This window comes from Triturus cristatus, chromosome 4_2 (genome assembly GCF_964204655.1).
Source record: "Triturus cristatus chromosome 4_2, aTriCri1.1, whole genome shotgun sequence".
NCBI classification, from domain to species: Eukaryota; Metazoa; Chordata; class Amphibia; order Caudata; family Salamandridae; genus Triturus; species Triturus cristatus.
The window spans coordinates 642,431,801-642,455,588 of record NC_140586.1 but is presented as its reverse complement, the minus strand read 5'-3'; the positions used below and the strand labels follow the sequence as shown (position 1 = coordinate 642,455,588).

The following is a 23,788-nucleotide window of genomic DNA, read 5'->3' as shown; positions in this document are numbered from 1 at the left end:
CTCTGTATCTTGGGGTTATATCAAGGTGGGTAAACTAAATGGAACTGAGTGTAAGGGAAGAATGCATGTTTGATTGCGTGAACGTGTATGGCTGGCAAATGGGTTCTCTGCAGCCAAGCCCCGTGTGTTAGGGTTCTCTGCAGCCAATCCTTGCGTGTTAGAATTCTTATATATATTTTAAACTCAATGGATTAAAACGTCAGGTATTACAGTTAAACATGTAAATGTGTTTTTAAGTAGTTCTAAAAGAGGTGTACGGTATACATTGCTGCTTCAATGGAAAACCTTAGCTCATTGCATTTACTTTAGATTCTGTGCAAATTGAATGCATTTAAATGTCTTTCTTTTGCAGAAATTGTATCTGTTTGGGTGTAACACCAAGCATTTCCTTCAGTGTTTTGATGCATACAAAATATCTGCAGTTAGAATAATCACAGATTTCCCAAGTGGTGTTCCACAGCCTTTGCTGTACACTGCAATGTCCATCTCAGTGCACGGCTGCCATGCCAGGCCCATATAAGACCCTTTGTCGCTTATAGCTAGATATCTCCATATATCTGCATACTGTGCCCCATTGCCTCTTTCCATACTTGTCATACATACACAGACATGGCTGCGTCAATAGTTACCATGGAAGACTTGCAGCTGACAATGCCGTGTTGCTGACAGCCAGACAAGTTCCATATGTTAGCATACATTGTCCCACGGCCTCTTTGTACAGTCTAAGGTGTAACACTCATACAATGGCATAGCAGCACACAACACAGCACACCTGCTCCTCCTGTACAAACTGCAGCTCACACCACCGTTTCACTGATAGCCAGACAAGCCCCACGTCTTCACAACCTACTCCACGGATGCTTTCTACAGTCTCACACATGTCTCATGTGGCTGGTGGAGCTACCACATCATTTCTCACTGTGGCACGGGTAGCCTCCACATGTCTGCATATTATGTCTGTTTGTCTCTCTCAGTAGTCACACGTGTCTCAAATGCACTGACATAGCTGCAGTATCAGTACTCGTGCAAGGCATGACGCTACTGTGGCAATGGTAGAGACACAGGCCCCATGCTTCTGCACACTGGGTCAGCTTTCCTCTTTTCACAGTCTGCATACATGACACGGTTGCAGCATCACTCCTCAAATAAAGCGGACCATGCTTTTGCACGTTGCACTAGATATGTTCCTCATATCTGGATATGTGACATGGTTGTAGCATCCCTCCTTAAGTAAAGCTGACAACGCTCTTGTGCCTATCACAAGATAGGCTTCACATATGTACATAAATGACAAAGCTGCAGAATCACTCCTCAGGTGACGCTGACCACGGTCTTGCACCTACCGCCAGATAGGTTCCACATATCTGCATACATGACATGGTTGCAACATCACTTGTTGCACAAAGTTGACCATCCTCTTGCGCCTTTCAGCATATACTTTCCACATATATGATATATGACATGGTTGCAGCATCGCTCCTCACATAAAGCTGACAATACTCTTGCGCCTACCACCAGCTAGGTTCTACATATCTGCATATATGGCATGGTTGCAGCATCACGCTTCACGTAAAGGTGACAGACAATATTCTTGCACCTAACACAAGATAGGTTCCATGTATCTGCATACTGTGTCTCATTGCCTCTTTCCCCACAAGTTTAATGGTACCACTAATGTGGATGCCGTGTCACATGATCATCTTATGTAAGACCCACAGCTGACTTTACCGTGGCAGTGGTACTGATGCGGACTGAGGCGCCATATTTCTTTACACAGTGACAGTGCTGGGGAACTGGCAGCTAGATGTGCTCGGATTTGCTGTGATCTATTTATTGCCTCTTTCCACTGTCTCTCCCGCACACTGACATGGCTGCCTTTTCCATTTTTACAGTTCAAGAGAATGCTGAACCGGGAGCTGACGCACCTCTCGGAGATGAGCCGCTCAGGGAACCAGGTGTCTGAATACATTTCCAACACATTCCTCGGTAAGCCATTGCCGGGGAGGAGCGGGCGTTAATGATGAGCGCGGAGCACTGTGGCCCGGGGGTTTCCTCGCGCTGGAGCTGTGAATGAGAACATTGCAAAGTGCGCGAGCTGCACGCGGCAGCGGCCCACATACAGGTGACCTCATCCAAGAGCAGTACAAAGGAAAGCGAGGCCTTTGCGCGCGTGCCAAAAAGGACATGCCTTGCAATGGAAACCCGAACTCACATGATGCGCTTTAAAACTAATTCAACCCTTCCGTCAATGACCAGTTTTCGTACCCCTCTTAATACTGGCTCTTCCGGTTTCTAAGCAGTTCCATTTTTTCAGATTGGGTTACTAGAAACTAGGAGATTAAGTGATGTGACCAAGCTCACACAGTGCTCTCAAATAGATGCTAAGATTCAAACTCTGATTTTCTGTTCTCACAGACCTCTTTTCCTGCATGCCAAATGTGTCACGTCTTTATAAACCTCACCAGAAGTGGTATATATAGAAACTCTTTGTGTGCATTTACTTCCTACTGGTGAATTTAATTAAGCTATTTCACCTTCTCACGTTAAACTGATCGCAATTTTCAGGCAGCCATTTTTTATTAAGAAATTTGTTTCTGTCACTGAGTTTGGAGCAAGTAAGAACACAACATGTTGTTTCAAACAAAAGCCCCTGGAATTATACCTGTGCAAAGGAAATGTGTTGTATTCTGATTAGTAAAATTATTTAGCTCTGTCATGTTGGAAAAAGCAAGCTGCATAATCAGGAATGCTAGTCAATGGTTTCACGAGTAACCTGTGGTCAGGAGGAAGGGGTAAGCAGCAGAACACCATTCTATCAACCTGTATCTCACTAGCACACAGTGTAGGACCAGTGTTGCCGGACATCAGGCATATTTACAAGATTGGATTTCTGCCCCGGGTTTTTACTTTGGCTCCCTATCGATGTTCCATCGATGCTCCACCGAGTAGACACAAGTTCACATCACAGAAGTCTCAGGGAGCTTTGTGGGATCTGTATGTGGCCGATGAGAGGCGGCCCGCTTGTTTTCAGAGTGCTGCTGCAGGAGGCTTTGGGTATGAGGGCCATACTGAAATTAGGCTCCTCTCTGAAGATCTGGAGTCAAGAATGTGTTGTTCCTTCGGTAAAATGTACATGCACAGTACAGTCCTTTGAGTTTATATTAAACTATTTCCATGTACCAAGGGCTGCAATGGCAGCAACATAACACAGAAGAAGGAACTTTCCTCTACCACCCACCTCTGTTAATTACTTTAAGGGTCAAGTTGCCTCTATGTTAGTAGCCCACCCTACACTCCTTCCTCGCTAGGATACACCCCCCAATCATGACCATCGTGTTGGGGTGGCTTGTAGAAGCTAGGGAGAGCTGGAGATTCAGAAAAGGCATGCCCACGATGGCTTTGGTGGTGGGCCTGAAAGCAGGGTAGCAAAGAGTTGCGTGGCTTGACTGGTGTTGCTGTACAGCATCCGAGTCTGTGATTCAGGGATGTTGTGTGTGTGACTGATAGGGCAGGGGATGGAGTGGTGAAGGTCAGTTTTGCGAGGCAACAGTGTTGGGTTGTGGTAGAGCAGAAAAGCCCCCTCTATGGATGGCGAATATGATGCAGAAATAGTCATCTCCTGTAAGAGAAATCATTGGTATCACCAGGAATCTATTAATAAGTATTGTGTGTACTATTCTTAAGTGCTATGTGTTGCGCAATATTTATACTGCATGTTTGGTCACCACAAATATGATACGTCAGGTAATATGGAAATAAGCTTCCAAAATGATGAGGTGTTTATAGTGCTTCAAAGAAACATAGAAAAGTAATATTCATCCAAGAATTGAGGTAGGACAACAGAAGCAACAATGCCTAATCGTACAACATACAATCCCTTAGGAGATTAAATGCTTTGCTCCAAATCTATTTTTTGTCAGTGACCAAATTCAAAATTAGTACTCGGGTCTCCAGGTCACAACAGTTTAGCCGTTAGACTATATGCTCCTAGTGCAAGTCACTAGCTGCTAATTATATACGTTTTTCTGTTAGCAATGCATCTTACTTCTGTTTAAGGGTTGTACTTTTCCTACATATTCTCCACCGCCTAACGTGTGACGTTCCAGTGCCATATGCAACACAATATGTAAATAAGCATATTTTACTTGTGTATGTCTCCAGCTACTCTCCATACATAAACTATTTGTTTTTATCAATAATTGTCACCTCTGTTGAAATGTAGACTTTGTCCTATATCTATATACATAGATATAGCTACATCTACTGATATGTTTCCAGAGCTCTAGATATATTTCGTTCCACAAATACTGTGCGTATATTAATTTTAAGCATACTTCATAAGTGTGGCAGTGTTTCAATGAAAAACAGTAATATTACCCCATGGAAAATTAAGAGCATTCAATTGATAACATGGCAGTACTTCCCTGCACATATGTTTAATAGAAATCATATGACTAGCATTAACAAAATGGACATTCCATTCTCACAGTGTGAGATAACACTGAAAATAACATGCATCATATGAGCACATCATATGGAACTGCTCTTTCAGATATTTTCCATGAACCTTGACCTTTTCATGTTTCTGTTCTAAAGAAAAATACGTATGAAAGATGGCCCTGGGCAGTGGTGGTAAGCCAACATGGATGTGCTCCGGGGCGCGTGTTGGTGTGCCAGTGTGCTGTCTTATATCCCCACCACTGCCCAGCTGCTGTATGAGCCTCACCGGCTCCACGCTGACAAGAAAGTGAGGTGGATTTTACAAAGCTCTACTCCCTGTTTATGGTCAATAATTTTTTGCATGTATGAGGTGAAAGGGCCCCTTTGTAAAATTATAAAATAGCAAAATATAAGTTACAATACTAACAAACTGTCACTGCCACAAAGATCTAATGAATTCCCGTAAAAACACAAATCCCATGGATGTAATGCAGGCACACATTCTCCCACACAGAACTTAATTTTCTCGTTTGAGCTAACTAAAAATGTTTCTTTCTGTGACCTTTCATGTATCAAGACCAAGACAGGATGCCAACTGAAATTAGACTGGATCCAACGTATTTTAAATACATTTGTCTGCAGTCTTATATTTTGGAATCATTTTTTTCATTAGATTTTAATGCCCTTCTGCGAGGTGTCATAGCCATTTGGCTTGAGATATTATACATTTCATCCAAAACTTGTTTATATGTTTGTGCACATGTGTGCACGCATCCATGCACAAATGCAAACACCCATAAACGAGGACCAGCTTTAGTGTGCAGTCCAAATTCAGTTTAACAATAAAAAGGGAAAAGGATTCTGTATCGCCCTTTCTGGGGAATATTTGCCTTAAGACGTTGGCTGCCTAGAAATGGGCTAGTTCTGTTTCTAGGGCAGCAAGATTCCTGGGTGCCTGAAGGCACTTTGATGACACATCATGTCTTCCCCCATGAGCGCTGATGCAAGCCTTGGGAAACCCTAGAGACAGCAGAGATACCAGCTGACAAAATCAGGTCAGCTAGAATGAGAGCGCACAACCTGCCTTACGTGGAGACCCATATTCTGAACGCCATCCCTCTCTTCCAACATTGCCTCAATTACAAGAAGGATGTGGAAGGGAAGCTCCAGCGCTAGGCTATTAATCCAGTTATTGAAAACTCATCCTTTGTTCGTCCTCCTTCACGTACTTTGTACCGCAAGCATGTCTATCACAACCAAGGACTATTTATATGGCTCCTTGTGCAGCCATGGCCTTATCTATGCTTTACAAACAAACAAAGAAATCAATAAAAATTGATCGATGGGATTGTGCCGGAAAGCCGGAGTGGCCTCTTTCTTCAGGAAGTACCCTGTTTTCTCATTCAGTACCATTAAGTAGATTTTAATCGAGAATCCCTATTGACTGTTGAGTGGTGTTTGCGATATGCACAGAAAATACTGATTGTCATCAACATAATCCTTGCACGCTTCGGTACTTCACAGATTCCAGACTGAGTAGTAGCTCACCTCAGTTCTAGTGGGTCACAGAGCTGCAGTTAAGATGAAGAAGTTTGCTGAACATAATCCTACACACGTTTAGCTAGTGGTCCATTATAACAAACCCTCCTTATGTAGGAGAAATATCTGCTGCGCAAGGCGACTAGCCTAACCTCTCAGCAAAACTTTCAGGTTGTGTTCTTCTGGCCTCATTGTAAACATTAAGTATAAATACAAAATGCTTCTCTTAAGAGAAACTTTCCGAACCAAATCCAACAAAGGAAGAAAAATAGAGAAAATGTGTTCTGAAAGGTAAAAGCACAGTCTGCGTCTTTGAAGATATATGAAACCCTTCACACTTTACCACCAGTCAAAGTTTGCGCTGTTGAGAGGATTCTCACATATTGTGCTTTTAGGGACAGCACATTCCTCAAATCCGTGCTGAGGGTACCGCAGAGGGGAATTGTTATTCGTGTGTCCAGTGGATTAGCCAATGACGATCGAAGGTCAGTCTAGTAATACAGTTCACAAACCTCCTGTTTTGTTTGGAGGTTTGTAGAGCTGAGGAACGTGGAACCTCTTCCTCTGCTGCCTGAGAACAGGGCATGAAAGTAAGGCTTGCTGATGCAATGGCCCTTTCCTCAAATTTCCAAAGAGTGATATGTCACTGCCGCCACGCTATGAGCTGAGGCCAGTGTTCATGCCTTTGTGCTGGAGAAGGAAAGGCAGCACTTCCCTCTCCCTGGTAAAAGGCAAAGCATTTGGCAATACACGAAGGATCCCTCTATGTCAGCACCTTTTGCTCCTTGGAAAGGAGAATTACAGAGCAAACCATTGTAGAGGAATAACTTTCGACAGAGTATATTACTTCTTAGCACTGATAACGTCATTCCATGATCTAATCAATGCACCCTTGTTTCAGTTCATGCAGACAATCAATACTCATAGTTCTTGGTCATATTCATGGGACCAAGCTCATAACAATGTAAATACTTTTGATCGTGTTTTTATCCTCCAAAGGTTGAATGCTGAGGCGTCTTTCTTGGAGTTTGCGCCAGTGCAGTCCTTGAAAGTACCAAAATGTTAATTGGTGCATTGTACATCCTATGTAACATGGCGTAACTTAACGTACTGTAATGTAACATAACAAAGATATAGTCCTGTATTTCCGGGATTGTTCAACGCCACAAAGCTTTTCGAAGCTAGGGTTTCTATTCCCAGTGAGAGGCACCCCAGGGCGATGTGGACGCAGGCTGTACATCAGCGCCTCTGTTCAGCGGCACAGGCCGCTAGTGTTTTTAGTTCGAAGAACTAAGCGCGAACGTAGCTCTAATACAAAGTGTGTGGACTGGTTTGGATGAAGCGGTACCCCAGGTGGAACTGAATGTCTGAAAACGAAAAGACAGGATATATTCCAGTTCAGCATTTATTAATGGGGGAGTGATGGGAAACAGCATCAGAACCTTAGTCGGCGCATCAGATTCAACTAAAGGTGTTGATATAAATGGCATAAGTGAGAGGCAGTAACAAATGGGCTTTGAAATCCTGGATGGAAAGTCAGAGTGGGTGTTTCACGTACATCCAAGGAGGGCCTCACAGCTTATACAAAGGGGGCCCAAGAGTGCCTCCGTGTTCTTGGGGGGTCCATCATAGGTGCATGTGAACTGTTTCTCCAATAGGGTAATGAGTATCAATTAGATTTTTTGGAATTTCAAATTTGATCAGTGATTGCATAGAATTGTGCAGTACATGATAGAACACGTACCTTGGTGCGATATTCACAATAGAAAGGGTGTACCAGTGTTCTGAGTTCTGTGTATAGGGTTTGCACCATAGTTCCCCACAGAGAGGGTTGTGTGTCTAGCGTAGCCCCAGGATTTTCTGTGTGACTGCTTGAAAATCCCAGTGATACAGGAAGGAGGCAACCTCTGAAAAAGCTGCATTCGACCTCAGATGCTGCTTCGATCTGTGTGTGATGGTTTATCTGCAGAGTTCCTCCTAAAAGTTATTTCCCCACCGGTTCCAATTTCTGATTTAAGAGGCTTTGCAATGTAGCCTTTCTCTGGCCAGAGTCACCTGAGGCGTTGCACAATAATAGTTTTGCGTGTTTTTAGCACGGATGTGTAAGCCCTGAATCACCTTGTGGTGTGAAAGACCAAGGTTCCAGATCACTCTTTTCAACTCAGCGCCCAGTGGTTGCCTGCCCCAGTGTTGTCCTCTAGAAGTACTGCCCCTGCTGCAAGTGTGGTTAAAGCTGTGGTTCTGGTGCAGGTGTGGCCTGATTTATTTGTCATTTTTAGAGCTTTTGGTCTGTCTAAGTTTTTGTTCTGCTATAGCAATAGCCCATCTACTGTTTTGACTCTATTTCAATTGAGGTACTAATGATGCAGTTGTTGGCAAAAATGCTGTGACCGTGCTGTTTTTGTGGTCCTGTTACACCTGTGGTTCTGTTACTGCTGTGGCCCTTCCCTTCGTTGGTCATCACTGCTGTTTGTGGGCTGCAGTTGCGATACTGTTACATCGATGGGCCTGTTCCAGTGCTGCCCTGTTTCATTCATGTATATGTTAATATTCTCGAGCATGTGATGTAAATTTAGTAGGCTGGCCAGGTCACCTTAGCAACAGCTGGAATAGTTACATATATTGAAATTGTAGTAGCTCATACTGAAATTGCAAAAAAAACAAGTTTCCATTAGTTATCCAAAATAATTGTGATGCCATGTCTGCTGGACTCGTTTTACTGTAGTGAAAGAAAGCCTACTGTCAGCATTTGACCTGCATCATACTTGGATATTAAAGATTTGACTAGCAGCGAGTGCACCCTCATGGAACTGTTCTAAATATATTGTCCCCCTCTTCCAGATAAGCAGAACGATGTGGAGATCCCGTCCCCCACACAGAAAGACCGAGAGAAGAAGAAAAAACAGCAACTCATGACACAGATAAGCGGAGTGAAAAAATTAAAGCACAGCTCAAGTTTAAACAACACGAGCATCTCACGATTCGGCGTTAAAACCGAAATGGAGGACCTGCTGTCAAAGGTGTGTATTGCTATGTTTTTTGCATTTGGTTTGAATGTGAGCTAGAACCTTTCTGCAGGGTCTGTTTGGACCTGTTCTGTGCCAGGGAAGCCAAGAGTCTCCGTGGTGCGTAGACCCAATCAGCTGCTCTTTCGTTTAACCCGCCCACCTCGCATAAAAGTGGTATGCTGCCCTGGCTAGATTTTGAGCTCCGTTTTGTGCTTCTTTTGGCCTTTTTTCCTCTTGGCTTTTTTGAAAACATTCAAAGAGTAGAGTGTAAATGTTTTGCAAGGGGACTGTTTTCTGGGCTCACCAGGAGATGTGTTAAAAGTGTAAAAGCAAGTAACACATACAGGTGTTTCAAGGACCTGCCCAACCCCCAAGAAGTGGCCCTTTTCGAATGCTTAAGCCTGTAGGGGAAGTGCACTCACTGTTTTTACAGGTTTCGTGGACCCTTGTTGTCATTACATCCTTGATGAAATTCTGGTGGTTTGCCAGGATAGCGCTGCCCGACTCAATGATGCCTACTTTATCGAGATCTCAAGAATGACCTGCTGGCACAGCCTACTACCCTGCAGCCTGGGCTTTCAAGCACACTTTTTCTGCAGCATCATTATTTTGCTTGGCTAAGCTATTGGCATTGTAGGGAAGAGCAGTTTTTAAAATGTGTTTGACTCAGGAACGTGCTCAAATTCTAGGAAAACTTAGGGGCTTATTTACAAGCCCCTTGCGCCACCCTTACGTCACTTTTCCCATGTTAAAAATGATGCAAACGTGGCGCAAAGGGCTTGTAAATCTGCCCCTTAGTTTCCAGGCTGCAGACTATTCGAAAAAATACTGTATTTACTAAAAGTTCTTTTAGTTAAGCATAAAGTAGTCTGTAAATCTGTATAACAGATACAGAGGTCACTGGTGTCATTTGCTATGCAGGTCCAGTCAGACTCGGGCAAGTGCTCCAGGGTGCCACATTGGTTCCAAAAAGTGCAGTGTAAGTCAAATATCAAGAGCCATGACACATGACTTATCCTGAGGATAGGAGTCATTCATCCCAGATAGACAGATGGGAGGACTGTGCACTGTTTGCCATTTGAAATCCTGCTTATAGAGCCAAGTGAGGGAGAAAGACTTTCGATAGTGGCTATAGTAGAGAGTTGTCACATAGGTGGGTGGGCGTATAAAAAAGTCTGTCTAAAAATGCTTTTACTTCAGTTAGAAGTACCTTGGCGGACAGAAAGTGATGAACGAAGGCAAGTTATCTTGCTGGCATCACACCCTCTTATGTCATTACCTGCCTTTTGAACTGACTGAAAAATTGAATTTTGAAATTAAGATTGAGTTTGTTGTTGTAGGCAATAACAGAAGTTCAGATTAATCCCTTTTCTGTACTATAAAAAAGTTAAATGTGTTATTCTCTAATGCAGTTTGCACTTCCTCGCATACCAAAAGTGTTATTACCTTTAGAAGCAACTTCTCGTCTAATTGTATGACAATAATTATCCCTCGGCACTGTGGAGCCATAATTAATGTGCACTCTATATATTTCTTTGCAGGAATTGGAAGATCTTAACAAGTGGGGCCTGAACATTTTTAAGGTGGCGGGATATTCGTGCAACAGGCCACTGACTTGCATAATGTACGCCATTTTTCAGGTCAGTATTTCTCACCACACATGTTCTGTATTCCTGTTTCAGAACCACTGCAGCTGTTCTTTGATGGATTTGTATGTGACAAGAGCTTCTCGAAGTAGCCACATACAATTCCCATCAGACCCTTTAAATTCATAATGCAGTGCCTGCTGTCTTATGCATTCCAATTCATAATGCAGTGCCTGCTGTCTTATGCATTCCAATTCATAATGCAGTGCCTGCTGTCTTATGCATTCCTATTCATAATGCAGTGCCTGCTGTCTTATGCATTCCAATTCATAATGCAGTGCCTGCTGTCTTATGCATTCCTATTCATAATGCAGTGCCTGCTGTCTTATGCATTCCAATTCATAATGCAGTGCCTGCCGTCTTATGCATTCCTTTCTATTGCCCTTCCCACCTCATTGGACCATCTTTGCTCTTCTCTCACCAGGAAAGAGATTTATTGAAGACCTTCAAGATCTCCGCAGACACCCTAGTAACATACAGCATGACTCTGGAAGACCACTACCATTCGGACGTTGCGTACCATAACAGCCTGCACGCTGCTGATGTTGCTCAGTCCACGCATGTGCTGCTGTCTACTCCAGCCTTGGACGTAAGTAAGGCCTTGGTGTTGGTGCTCATGCCTAGTCCAGGGAAGCGCGTAGTGATTTCCAACCTGCGTGGCTCTTATGGTGTGTTTATTGATGCAGGGTCTTAACATGCTAAAATCACAGTTGCAATGCATTCGAAAAAATATCAGCCACCTTCCATGCACTCTTATCTAGAACATTGTAGCTCTCTCTCTGACTTCACGGGAGACGTGTAATAAGTACATCCTCACGTGAAAGGATTTGGTGTATTTGATTTATTGAACGCCCTAGTCGCTCAGCTGTCGTAGCACGCATATATTTGTAAGACATGCAAGACCCTGGTGGACGAGGTGCTCAATGTGGTAAATTTGTACCATTTCAACAATTTAAATAGCCCTCTTAGCCCTCACTGAATTACTTAGAAATTAGGGCAGGCGTTTCATAGCCGGCATTCTGGGAAATTCAGCCATGCTTTCGATACAAAGAAAAATAATATTCACACATAGAAAAATGTACTGCTAATCAATTACATTTTAGCAGGGATATACGTTTGAGGCTACATTTTGTGAATACAGCTCAAAAACACAGAAAAACGGTTCCTTTCCATGCGCCCCTTTTCTTCCATTCATGAATATTGATACACAGAGACCCTAGGTGGGCATGGACTTCCTTCCCCACACACCGTGATTTGGGGGCCAGAAACACATTGGCTAGCTCTGAAGGAAAGGGGTTCACAGCATCATAGTGCCCTGTCTAAAGAAGGGCTTCGGGTGTTTCTTCTTAAGTCAAACTCCCCTCGGCTTCGAACAATGCGTGTCGGTCCTATACCCTTCTTCAGTGCTGAAGGGCCCTCGCTCCGTATTTGAAATGTATTCCATGGAAGGGGTTTGAATATTATAATTACATCGCCCAGTCTGACCCATCTTCATGGTGTGTCTATGCATGCCTCCAAGTCTCCCCGCGGGAGTTTTTAGCACGCATCCTGCACTCAGTACCTGGACTCCCAGCACCTCCTCTACATAGGTAAAGAGATCGATTTTGAAAAGCACAGCAGAGGGGGCTTCAACCAAGAAGTCACCCAGGATGCTGGACACCCAGAATCCTGCAACATGAAATGCAAGATGGCCACACTAACTGAAAGAGAAAGTGTGGCATAACCACTAGAGCTGCCGACTTTGGAACTGAGGAACTAGGTTCCAGTCTTGGGGACGGCTCAACACCCTGCGATTCTGGGCAAATCACTTACTCACCCTGTGCCTTAAAATAAGTAAACTTTAACCACCTACTTTCAATACAAACATTTTTTTTCTTACCCCATGAATCAACACACACTACTTAAATGGAGCTGAGGAATACCTGGCAGATGCTAACGATAGGTTGTGCAAAGCGTAATCATCTGCTACCAGCAATCTGCTTTCTGCCACAAAAGATATGCCTTCAGCTTCATTATATACAGGTCTGAAAAAAAGAAATAATTCACTTGCAGAGAGGCACCGATCTTCCTTACCAAGTGAGTCTGTCCCTCACTATGTATAAGCCATTTCTTTACGGACTGGTCTTTCATACTGCTGGGTCAAATTGTGTTCATCACATGTGATAGCCAAGATTAGACCTTACATAATTGATCTGTTATTGATAAGGTTTCCAAAATGCTGTGTGCAAGCATAACTGACCCAGCGTTCCTTTGTTGACTGCTGAACAGAGCACTGTGCAGGAATTGCCTGGTCGTGCTTGCGTGCAATTGCACATTCCTGTATGAATTTCTAATGCCATTTTTTAGAAGCTGCTCCTCATTTCCGCGCCTGCTGCAGAAGAGCGCCTTCCCGTTGGCCTCAATACGGAGATTTTTGCGCGCTTGGCCGCGCAGTACTTTTCATGCCATTCTGAGCAAGCCTTGAAGAATTGAAAATGTCAGATTACATACTTGAAATGCTTTGATTTCGACCAGACCGTGTGCACGTGGAAGACTCGCCCAACACCAAATCCAAACCTATAAAGACATTTGCACTTCCTCTACTGCGAGGAACCCAGGATCCATGACACATGAATATCCCAAAAACATGAATGTGTCATTGAGGACACCGTTATTATGTTTTTTGGGGAGAAAATGGCACTGTTTAGAAGTGGTGTCTTCCACTCTGGCTCCTAAAGTGGACAAGTACCTCACCAAATAATATCTCATCTCTCAGGCTTTCCCAGTGACCTCAAGGACAATACATAAAATTAGCTTGCATGCTCCAAGCTCCAGATTATGGTTACTGGAGGTAGGCCGACTAATGACCATGGGGGTAGAGTTAACAATGTTGCATGTGGGATCACAAGGCTCACTGAGAAATGAGGAATTACCAGGGGAATTGGTAATTCCGGTCCTGATTCCACTAGCCATTCCTCATTCCCCAAGCCTTACAGTATTTCACCTAGAGGCTCCAACTGCTTCTAGCGAGTGGAATCTCTGGGTGAAAGACACTAGATCCGTGGAGATACAGTGGATCTTGTTACTCCGATGCAGCCAATAACCCCAGTTACAGGCTCCACCAGATCTATAGGTCACTTGTAGCCTAAACAAATGAATTTGTGTGATTGCATGGTGCCTGGAAGCACCGTTTTTTAAGGACGTTGTTTCATGCAAAATTATGATCTAACAAGTAAGCGAATAACATATGTAATTTTTTGTTCTCTTGTTTTGCAGGCTGTGTTCACGGATCTCGAAATTCTGGCAGCAATCTTTGCCGCCGCAATCCATGACGTTGATCACCCTGGAGTCTCCAATCAGTTCCTCATTAACACAAGTGAGTCTGAGTGCATTTTCAAGGCATGACTAGAGCCAACGTCTGATTAGCCTATCTTTGATGGAGTGAGCCATCAGGAAATATGGTCCAGCAATATCAAATTATCCCGTTGGAATGTTTCTAGGTGTGTGCATGCAGTATGGTGACAATGTTTGTAAATTTCATCCATTAGCACTTCATGGTAATTTTCTACTTGAAACTGACTACAATCTAAAGTTATATTCTCATACAGTCTTCCTGAAGGAAAATAATAAATGTCTGGCAAAGTTAGGCAGTGGTGTCTTGGTAGTTGCTTTGTAGGTTTCCTAGTTTGGAGGCCTCTGAACAGGGCTAAAATATTTTATAGTTGAATTATCTTCCGCTGCCTCTAGTATAACTAATGTTGTTAATAGTTAAAGATGGAATTAAAGATCGTGCTATCGATTGAGAACATGTTTGCAAAAGCTTCCACATCAGCGGCCCTTCCCGCCCTCTACGCACACCATGACTTCCTTGCAGAGAAGATGTTCTTAGATAGAGACACTTGCTCAGTTGGACCACAGGAGATCGCTCCCCTCTGGAACACGCGCTCGGGATTCTGCACCTTTGGTATTCTGCTGTTGTCCTTTGACCTCCACTAGTCGATGTTGTTGGCCTCAAAATGTCCCAAAAGTCGAGATCTGCATCTAGATGTTTAAAAATCTAACTCACTCCTTTAATTGATTTGTTTCCTAGACTAAAAATGTAAACCTTTAATTCTTCAAGCAGGGTCCGAAACACAATCAGAGCTCATTTATATTGTGATCTGCTTGTTCTAATTTATGAATCTTTTTGATAACTTTAAATTGTTACTTTCCTCGTGGTATCTGCAGTTGAATAAGATGCCAGGAAGATGCATTTTTCAATTATGTAGTAATAGAATAATCCAAACGTTATGATCAAATATTGAACTTTTAAAAAAATCTTCATTTACTCATCATTTTAGTTCTTTTTTTTTATTTATTTTTTTAGATTCTGAGCTTGCCCTGATGTACAACGATGAATCTGTGCTGGAAAACCACCATCTTGCCGTGGGCTTTAAATTATTACAGGAAGAGCACTGCGATATTTTCCAGAACCTCACAAAAAAACAGCGCCAGACACTCAGGAAAATGGTGATAGACCTGGTAGGAATTTCTTGCTCACTCACACTATCACACTTTATACTCTGGAAAATACCGCTAGTCTCTTATACATTTATTTTTCATTGTTCCCTTCAAACATAGGTGCTGGCAACAGATATGTCGAAGCACATGAGCCTGCTGGCAGACCTAAAGACCATGGTTGAAACAAAGAAGGTCACAAGTTCTGGTGTCCTCCTCCTGGATAACTACACAGACAGAATACAGGTACTAAACAGAATACATTTAGAATTCGAGTTTAACAATTAACTTTTCTAGTTCATCTGTTACAAGCATACAGTGATTGCTTTGAGCAAAATGTCTATTTTACCTTGATACCTGCCCACTGGACACGTGATCAGATACATGCATTAGATACATGTTTCAGTTTTCTTTATAAACCAAGTATTTGTACTGTGCCTGCTTGTAGTGGTACAACAAAATCATTCCATTAAAGAGCTGCCAGGTGTGAGTTAATAATAAGATTACCTTGCATTCAGCTCAAGCTTTTCAAATTATTTATTAGTTAATCACAAAGGTACTAGTGTTCAATATAGGATTCTGTACTCTGTCTGTACTAGAAGATGGATTAGTGCTATGGAACGTCATATTGCTGGATCAGTTAGCGTAATTTCCGCCTTGCCAATGCATAAGAAGCTGAAACAGCCCAAGGGCTTTATGCTACACTGCAAGAGCTCTATATTTATGCTGACACACCTACCTATACTAAAACATCCAAGGACCTGAGCACTCTTGCATTCAGACCCCCTGGAGTATTAGAAAATGTTCCAGGGTGGGCATAAACTGATTTAAGGATTCAAGATGTGAACACTTTTATGCTAAGGCCCCTGAGACATATCTTGACACTATGGTTCATACTGCATTAAAAATACTCTAAATTTCAAAACTTGATTAAAGTGTATAGTAATGGACGACACTTTGAAGTGAGAAAAAATACAAATAATGTGTCACCTTTGATAAGCGTTCATCCCATCTCACCTCTTCTATAGTTGAGTGGTCCCAGTCACGCAATCAAAATGTTCTGCCATTCTTTCCATGAATATAATTGGACTATGGCAGGTATTGAGACAAATGAGAAGGTTTAAAAAAGAAACCAGACAAAATGTTCAGGGAAATACAGTGGGAGGGAATTAACACCAAACTGTAGAGCATAAACTTCTACTTCGAGTGCAGCAGAAAGGAGATGTGAGACCAGCGAGTAGCAGAAACTAAAGAAATATGGTTATGAGGGGTAGAAATCAAATATATGATGGAAGAGATAATGGGTATCACAGTCTATGGGAATGCATGTGGAAGCCACCAAAAGAGAGGAAGATATAATTTCCATCTGAGATGACCTTAAGAACACAGTTGACCGGAACGGGGTTGCTGCACTACTTCTCTTGGACCTCTCATCTGCCTTTGACGCAGTTGACCATGACACCCCAATACAAAGGCACTACAAAGCCGGCATAGAGGGAAGTGCTCTCAACTATATTACATCCTGCATTCAAAACAGATTAAATGTGATCCAGACCTCCTTTCTCATCCAAACCATACTTCACAAAAGCAGGGGTCCTTCAAGGCTCTATCATCTCGCCAACGCTTTTCAACATCTACATGGTCATCACCGACACTGATAACTGAATTTCACCTCACATGCTATAACTATGCAGATTACACACAAATGCACCTTAAACTGTTAAGCCCCAAAGACATTGGAAACTCTCAAATCTTCAGTTGCCTCTGAGCTGTTGATCAGTGGATGGCATGGAGCCATACCAAATTGAATGCTTACAAAACTGAAATGCTCACATGTGGCGAGTGGGAAATTTATGACCCACTTTATGTTTATAAATAGATATTCGTTAGGTTTTCTTAAAAAATGTAACTTGTATACAGCTCGCTGCATAAATAAGTAAATTTTTATCAGAAATATATATCTACAATTGCTTCACTATTGAATTATTAAAAGGAAACAAATATAAAAACAAATAAATTAGCTTAAAGTACAGCAACGCTTGAAAGTCTGAGTTTATTAACTGCAACTTAAATCTAGATATTACCTTCCTTATACATATATACCTTCCATTTACTTATGTATCTTTATATTTATTACTTTACTCCTAATTCAGTATCTCCAATGCACTACCCTATATCTCACCCTATACCTCTCTCAATATAGCCTCTTCCTCCACTCTTTGACTCATCCCAAACCTTTCTACTACTCTCTCCAATGCACTACCCTATTTCTCACCCTATACCTCTCTCAATATATCCTCTCCATCCACTCTCTGACTCATCCTAAACACCATTCTACTACTACACTCCCCAAAATGTGTCCTTCTCTACCCCTCCTTGCATCATCTTAAACCTATTTTACTATTCAGATCTCCCACAAAAGACTTTCTAATCCCTTCTTCCATGTATCCCTCCTAGACTCATCCTATACCTCATCTTTCTCCCTTATCCACTTCTAGAGACTCTTCCCACTCCATTTCTCCTTTACTCATCTCAAACCTCCTCCTACTGCTATGATCTCTAAATAAACACTTTCTAGATCCTTCCCTCTTTTATCCCCCTCTATCTTTTTCAATCTAACAAACAGACTGTCATGTCCATCACTCAGATTAGTTTCATATTTCCCTATACTGATTAACCACTAATCGTTTTGGGGTTCTAGAGTAGCATGCTACTCGTTGAAAAGCGCTTAGACGCCTTTTCAGGGGTTGTAAGCACTATATAAATGCAATTACAATAGTCATCCCCAAGCAATGTGTTCCATAAATTGTTTGACAAAATTACTGTATGCCTACTAATCAAAGAAGGTTTGAGGGTACCTTGCTGTCCTAGTGTTTTCCCAAGATCGACACAGTTAAAATTTTTATAGGAACCTCCTCGTTAGTTGTATGTCAATTACACAATTCAGTGGCTACTTGACCCATGTTGCCTATAAATCCATATTCCAGCAACAGCTGTGGGGAGGATGTAGCCTAACGGCTAGGATGGTTGATCTCAAATCTGGGGAACCGGGTTTGAGTCTCTGCAATGACGCTCAACATCCTGTGATTCTGGGCAAAGCACTTAATCTCTCCTCCCAACAAAAATGAATGTGCCCTTGTGTAAGCACCTGGTGCTCATGTAAGTTGCTCTGATACCCGATACCTTCGGGTCAAGTACCTGCTATATAACCCCCCCCCCCCCCGCCCCCTCCAAAACAACTGCTCAGATGAGGGGCCAAGCATGTTTTGGACCTGTCCACAACATTGTATTGGACCTGTCCACATTTGTCCTTCCAAATCCAACTCCCCACCCATTACTGTGCAGTGTTACGAAAGGGAGCTTTATCTATTTGTCTTTCTGTACATACTTTAAAAAATGGATTAAAGCATTTTATTAATAAGCAAATCTGTTCCTTCATTAAACATCAGGTTTGTGCAGTTCTTCCTGCAGTTTAAATATGCATGTGTATGTATGAATTCTACATTTTGAATTGCAGGTTCTTCGAAATATGGTTCACTGTGCAGACTTGAGTAATCCCACAAAGTCCTTGGAGCTCTATCGTCAGTGGACTGACAGAATAATGGAGGAGTTTTTTCAGCAGGGAGACAAAGAACGAGATAGAGGGATGGAAATAAGTCCAATGTGTGACAAACATACCGCATCAGTCGAAAAATCACAGGTAAAGGAACGTGGTATGGAGGATGTAGAACAGGCACTGTGAGAAATGTTTAGATACTAGTGTTACATTCTTTTCAGTAAAATGGGATTTAGAAGCCTATCAGTATATGGCACAAAATTATTTTGTATGGTTGTTATGCTTTGTAGTACTCGAATGGAATATACCTATGGTAGCTCCTGCTAAAATTTCTAGTGTATTATTTACATAATCCTTGTTGCCTACTTGTTGGAAAAGTAGGATTAGAATACTTTTACACATTTTAACTATGTTGTTAGTAAAGAAAATATTTAAGCAGGAGACTGCAAATGTTACTATGTTTTTAAATAGAGGAGTAACACAAAACTTTACAGTAGATCGACTTTTCAAATATCTTGATTTCTCTATCAATCAGCAAAAATAAATTCACATAAAAGATACATTTTAGAGCAGTAGGGGAATGGAGGAGGTCAACAGAAGCAGGCAGAAGTGATGGGAATGGTTGTAGTACACATGTTAAGGTCGCCACAGTACTGTAACGCCTGGAATTTGTTAATACAAATGACGTGGGAATATATGCCCTCATTCTTGAGTCTTGTCTGTGCTACAAATTACTCAGCCATTTCTTTGCCAACTCTTGTCACTATATATTTATGCAAGACAAGACAGATGCTTCATTCTGGGTGATGTAATGTGATTTATCGTTTTGAACCTCACCAGCAGTACACAGTAATAATTGCTTTTCAAAACATCGTATGTCAACATATACCAATAAAGAACATCAGAACATGATGTTCTCCGTTATGGCTTCTCATCAGTACATTTGGTCATTAATTATTTACTGCATTATAGAAGCACTGTCCAAAATTCATACCAGAAAGGCAGCAAAAGATGAAGGTCTAAAGATGTATAGGCGTGAAATTATAGATGCTCCATTGGAGCCCCCCTACCGAAACAAACAGAGATGACTCTGTCTTGAAAATCAGTACTGATCTTTAAAAAAATATATAATCGGCTTTTCCAAATACTAGAATAGCCTATGTGCATGTCATTCTCACTCTCCCGGTTTATACAATATTTTGATTATTGATACCTACCTCATGTAAAACATCACTTACCTGAAAAGAACTAGTTAAACACATGAATTTGCCTTAAATATCATGCTTATATTAATCAGATGTTAATCCAGGGATCCAGTATGGATCGTTACGTGCGTAGCGGAAACAAGGCAACATGTCCGGCACTATTTGACCAAAAAGATAAATCAAAGTGTCATTTATTGTAATGTAAATTGTAGATCAACAATTATACAATAGCTATTTCAGCGGTAGGTCAGTAAGGACTTGTTTGTGGGCAATCTAACCTACCCAAATTTAATCTAGTGTGTGAGTTTAACAGATTTATGTGACACAGCTGTTTGTCAAGTATTGCAAACTTCTAACATAAATGACGAGGCTGATCAATACATCTGAAATATCCTTACAGTGAATTCTGTTGAGAAGGAATACTGGTGGGTGTAAACAGCCAGCTTTCCCTTTCATCAGTTGTGAAGGTGCAAATCAATCCAGACAAATGTCAAATAACTGTAACACATATCAGGTTGCTTGGCATATATTTTTTGTGGAAGTTATCTAAGAGTAACAATTTAAGTTCTCCTGTTAATATTTCCATATATATTTCTTTAGCAACAAATTTGTAAATATAAAACGCCAAATAACTTCCCAAAACAAATTGACATATATGGAAACTTTGTATGATCTACAGTCTTTGCAGCATTTTGTGGATGTTCTTATGTTAAAATACAATTTTTATTTTGTCTTTACATGACAATTTGAGGATTTAGTTGTAGCTCTACTAATGCTTTGAAATCTGTTTTGCCCATTAGGTTGGATTCATCGATTACATTGTTCATCCTCTTTGGGAGACATGGGGAGACCTGGTGCAGCCTGACGCCCAGGATATTCTGGATACATTGGAAGACAACAGGAACTGGTACCAGAGTATGATACCTCAAAGCCCCTCACCTCTTCTGGATGAACGGGACAAAGACTGTCAAGGGCTCACAGAAAAGTTTCAGTTTGAATTGACACTTGAAGAAGAGGATTCAGAAGGTCCTGACAAGGAAGGAAATAATATCAGCTATTTTAGCAGCACGAAGACACTTTGTGTAATAGATACAGGCAACAGGGATTCACGGGAGGCTCAGATAGAAATAGTTACAGATGATACATCACCTGCAGACACATAATGTTGCCAAATGTGTTGATTTCAAACACTTATAAAAATGCAAGCTATCTCTTTAGACTAGCCTGCGATCCACATCTTGGGCCTCAGCCTTGCTTTGGCTAAGAGATCTTTCCAACGACTTGAGATTGGAGGCGGGTTTGAAAGGTCACGAGATGAACGACTGCTCAGGAAATTAACAGATGACCTACTGCGCATTGTTTTAGAGTCTTCAGCAAAGACATTGCGCTCTGGAAACAGCTTGAATTGCTACTGAATAGCTCGAGGACGGATGACACAAAACTGAGAGATTTTATACTTTAAACTTTTGAAATTTAAATCAGTTAGAATTATAGAAAATACTGATCTGTAGCTATACGTGGAAAACGTGTCCACCTGTCTACCTGTCTGCGGACGTGTGTGCCTTTTTTGTAAACACTTTGCTGTCTTTTCAAAGTCTACTAACTATACAAAGTTTAGTAAGAAACTTATCAAAAAGTATTTGGAAATTGATGCATACTTTTTGTGACTTTGTTTTGGAAACAAAAATAGTCTTCCTTCTTTCATGGGCAATATCTGTCACTTTATTACAGTTGATCAGTTGCAGGTTTTACAAATGTAACAGAAGGGATATCACTATAATGCAATACCTTCAACTATAATGCTTATTTTAACTTACTTCGGTCTTTTTTATGTCGTTTGCTTGCTACAAAGACATATACGTCTTACATGTTTGTTGATACAGTGTTTCTCAAAAGAGTTTCACCCTGTTCTTAAACAATAGAGTCAAAGGAGGTTGTTTTATAGTACATGCACTACAGGTGAAAATAAGCAAATTAAGGCAGTGTGTGATGTGATGTGTGTTTAGATTTTCCTACGAAATATCCTTAACTAAGTGAAAGTTGCACGTTGAGATGTTCCTTCTCTCTCATATGTTCTACACATAGATTCATGGGTCTAGCTGCACCATCTTTCTCTTGCACTGCCTTGAGCTCTGACACATCCATTACTGTTTATAACAGTGTATTTATTACCTAATGTATATATTGTAATGTTTTGTAAGTTATTAATTTATATATAAATTAACATTACCTGTCATTGGTAGTGTTAATTGTGTAGAAAACTCTGGAAGAGAGTTGCCTTTTTCTTGTAACCTTTTTGTACGGAATAATATAGAAGAACCTGAACAGTAGCTAAAAAGAGACATAGAAACCCATGGTGGGCATTCACCTGCATGTGTCTGAGAGGATGTCATTTTCAGTCGAGGTTGGCAAGGACTACATCCTTTTAATAATTCTTGGATGTCTTCCTGCACTTAGTGAGACTACTGACTTTGAAAACAAACTGAAGGTCACGGAGTAAAAGTGTGATTTTCTAATTTATCTGAATATCTGTTGTCATTTTCTTTGAGAAAATGTGAGCGGATGTAAATTCTGTGCTAATGTGAAGCTTCTTCTTAAGAAAACATTGTCGGGCATCCTAAAGTTTTCAGTCTCAGTGTGTAAAATTTGTCAGTCCAACTTGTGACTAAATAGGTGATCAAAATAGCACAGTCGTGCATGGCGGATGGGTTTGTATGTCTGTTGAGCACTGCTTTGTTCCAGGTGAATATTTTATTGTTTTAAAAAGTTTCACACAATGTATGTTACAGTATTGTATATTGTGTTCTGATGCATTCTTATGAAATTTTTATATCAAGTCAATAAATGAAAGCATGACTAGATTCAGACTCGCGTGATGCCTTTTTGTTAAGGTATTGCAACACAAATAGTGGAGACTTATTGAAAATAATAGTGCAGATATTCAATCAATCAAATGATCTTTATTCGGATATATTTAAAAACATCCATAAAAGTACATACAAATTACTTCAAACATTCCTATACACAGCCAAATAAGTGCAAATATCAATGTGCAAATAGTGCAAAAATAGTTCTAAATCTAACATGTTCGTGCAGATATTAGAAGAGATTGCTACTACACTGTGAATGGCTCTTCAAATGTTTCCCTGCACATCGATACCTTAGCGGCATTGCAAGCAAAAGCCTATTGGCATCAATAGGGTACTGAGAATCCGTCCCATAGCAGTTATTTGTGGACTGCATTTGATATGAAATGCTTGTGAAGATTTTGCAAGCAATGTGTGACAGCAGAGTATAAGGTTTGAAAATGTGACTAAATATAGTCATTAATATCAAAGCTTTTAAAGGAATTGTGGCAAGAGTCTGGCTTTGTTCTTGGTCTGTGAAAAGCCTGTATCTCAGGTATCGCTTCAGTGAATTGCAACATAGCACTTTCTATGACATTCTACAACAAAACTTTCAATTAGACAGTTTTTGCATAGTATAATTTGGTTTTTTTTGCTCCTACTAGTACACTACTGTTACATTGCTACAGATTTTTTTACTTTTGTTCTAGATTTCTATACTACAAGGGAATGCTACTGATCTCGTTTTAGAATATGAGGGCAGTTATTTACAGTTTAGAAGACATATGATATCGCCGTAATCTACTGGGATGCTAGCAAGAAGAGTCAGAGCAGTTTTACGGCATAGGCAAAGTGGGCAACTGCCTGTGGCTCCCTCCTTCCAGGGGACTCATTAAAACAGTCAAAATTCCTGCTATAATAACGTTGCACATAAAAAGCAACTTATTTTTCTAATTTGACAGCCAAGCGTGCTTAACAGAAGCACAATGCCAGATTCTATAAGGAATCGCACCTGGGCAAAATCAAGCAACGTGACGCAAAACAGCACAAACTCTTGCAAAGTGTATTTACA

The 23,788-nt window shown here is 41.1% G+C and overlaps 1 protein-coding gene across 3 annotated transcripts in view; it reads left to right on the top strand.

Moving 5' to 3' along the window:
* Window positions 1–22,731, top strand: part of PDE4B (phosphodiesterase 4B) — a 1,470,628-nt gene extending 1,447,897 nt beyond the window's left edge. For all 3 annotated transcript variants that reach the window (XM_085602355.1, XM_085602356.1, XM_085602357.1), the window contains 9 exons: window positions 1,893–1,986; window positions 8,821–8,999; window positions 10,529–10,627; window positions 11,058–11,222; window positions 13,889–13,988; window positions 14,979–15,133; window positions 15,233–15,355; window positions 18,627–18,809; window positions 20,671–22,731. In XM_085602355.1, the coding sequence (XP_085458481.1) occupies window positions 1,893–1,986; window positions 8,821–8,999; window positions 10,529–10,627; window positions 11,058–11,222; window positions 13,889–13,988; window positions 14,979–15,133; window positions 15,233–15,355; window positions 18,627–18,809; window positions 20,671–21,033 (1,461 nt within the window). In that variant the 3' untranslated portion in view covers window positions 21,034–22,731. The remainder of the gene's footprint in view (window positions 1–1,892; window positions 1,987–8,820; window positions 9,000–10,528; window positions 10,628–11,057; window positions 11,223–13,888; window positions 13,989–14,978; window positions 15,134–15,232; window positions 15,356–18,626; window positions 18,810–20,670) is intronic.
* Window positions 22,732–23,788: the final 1,057 nt, after the last annotated feature.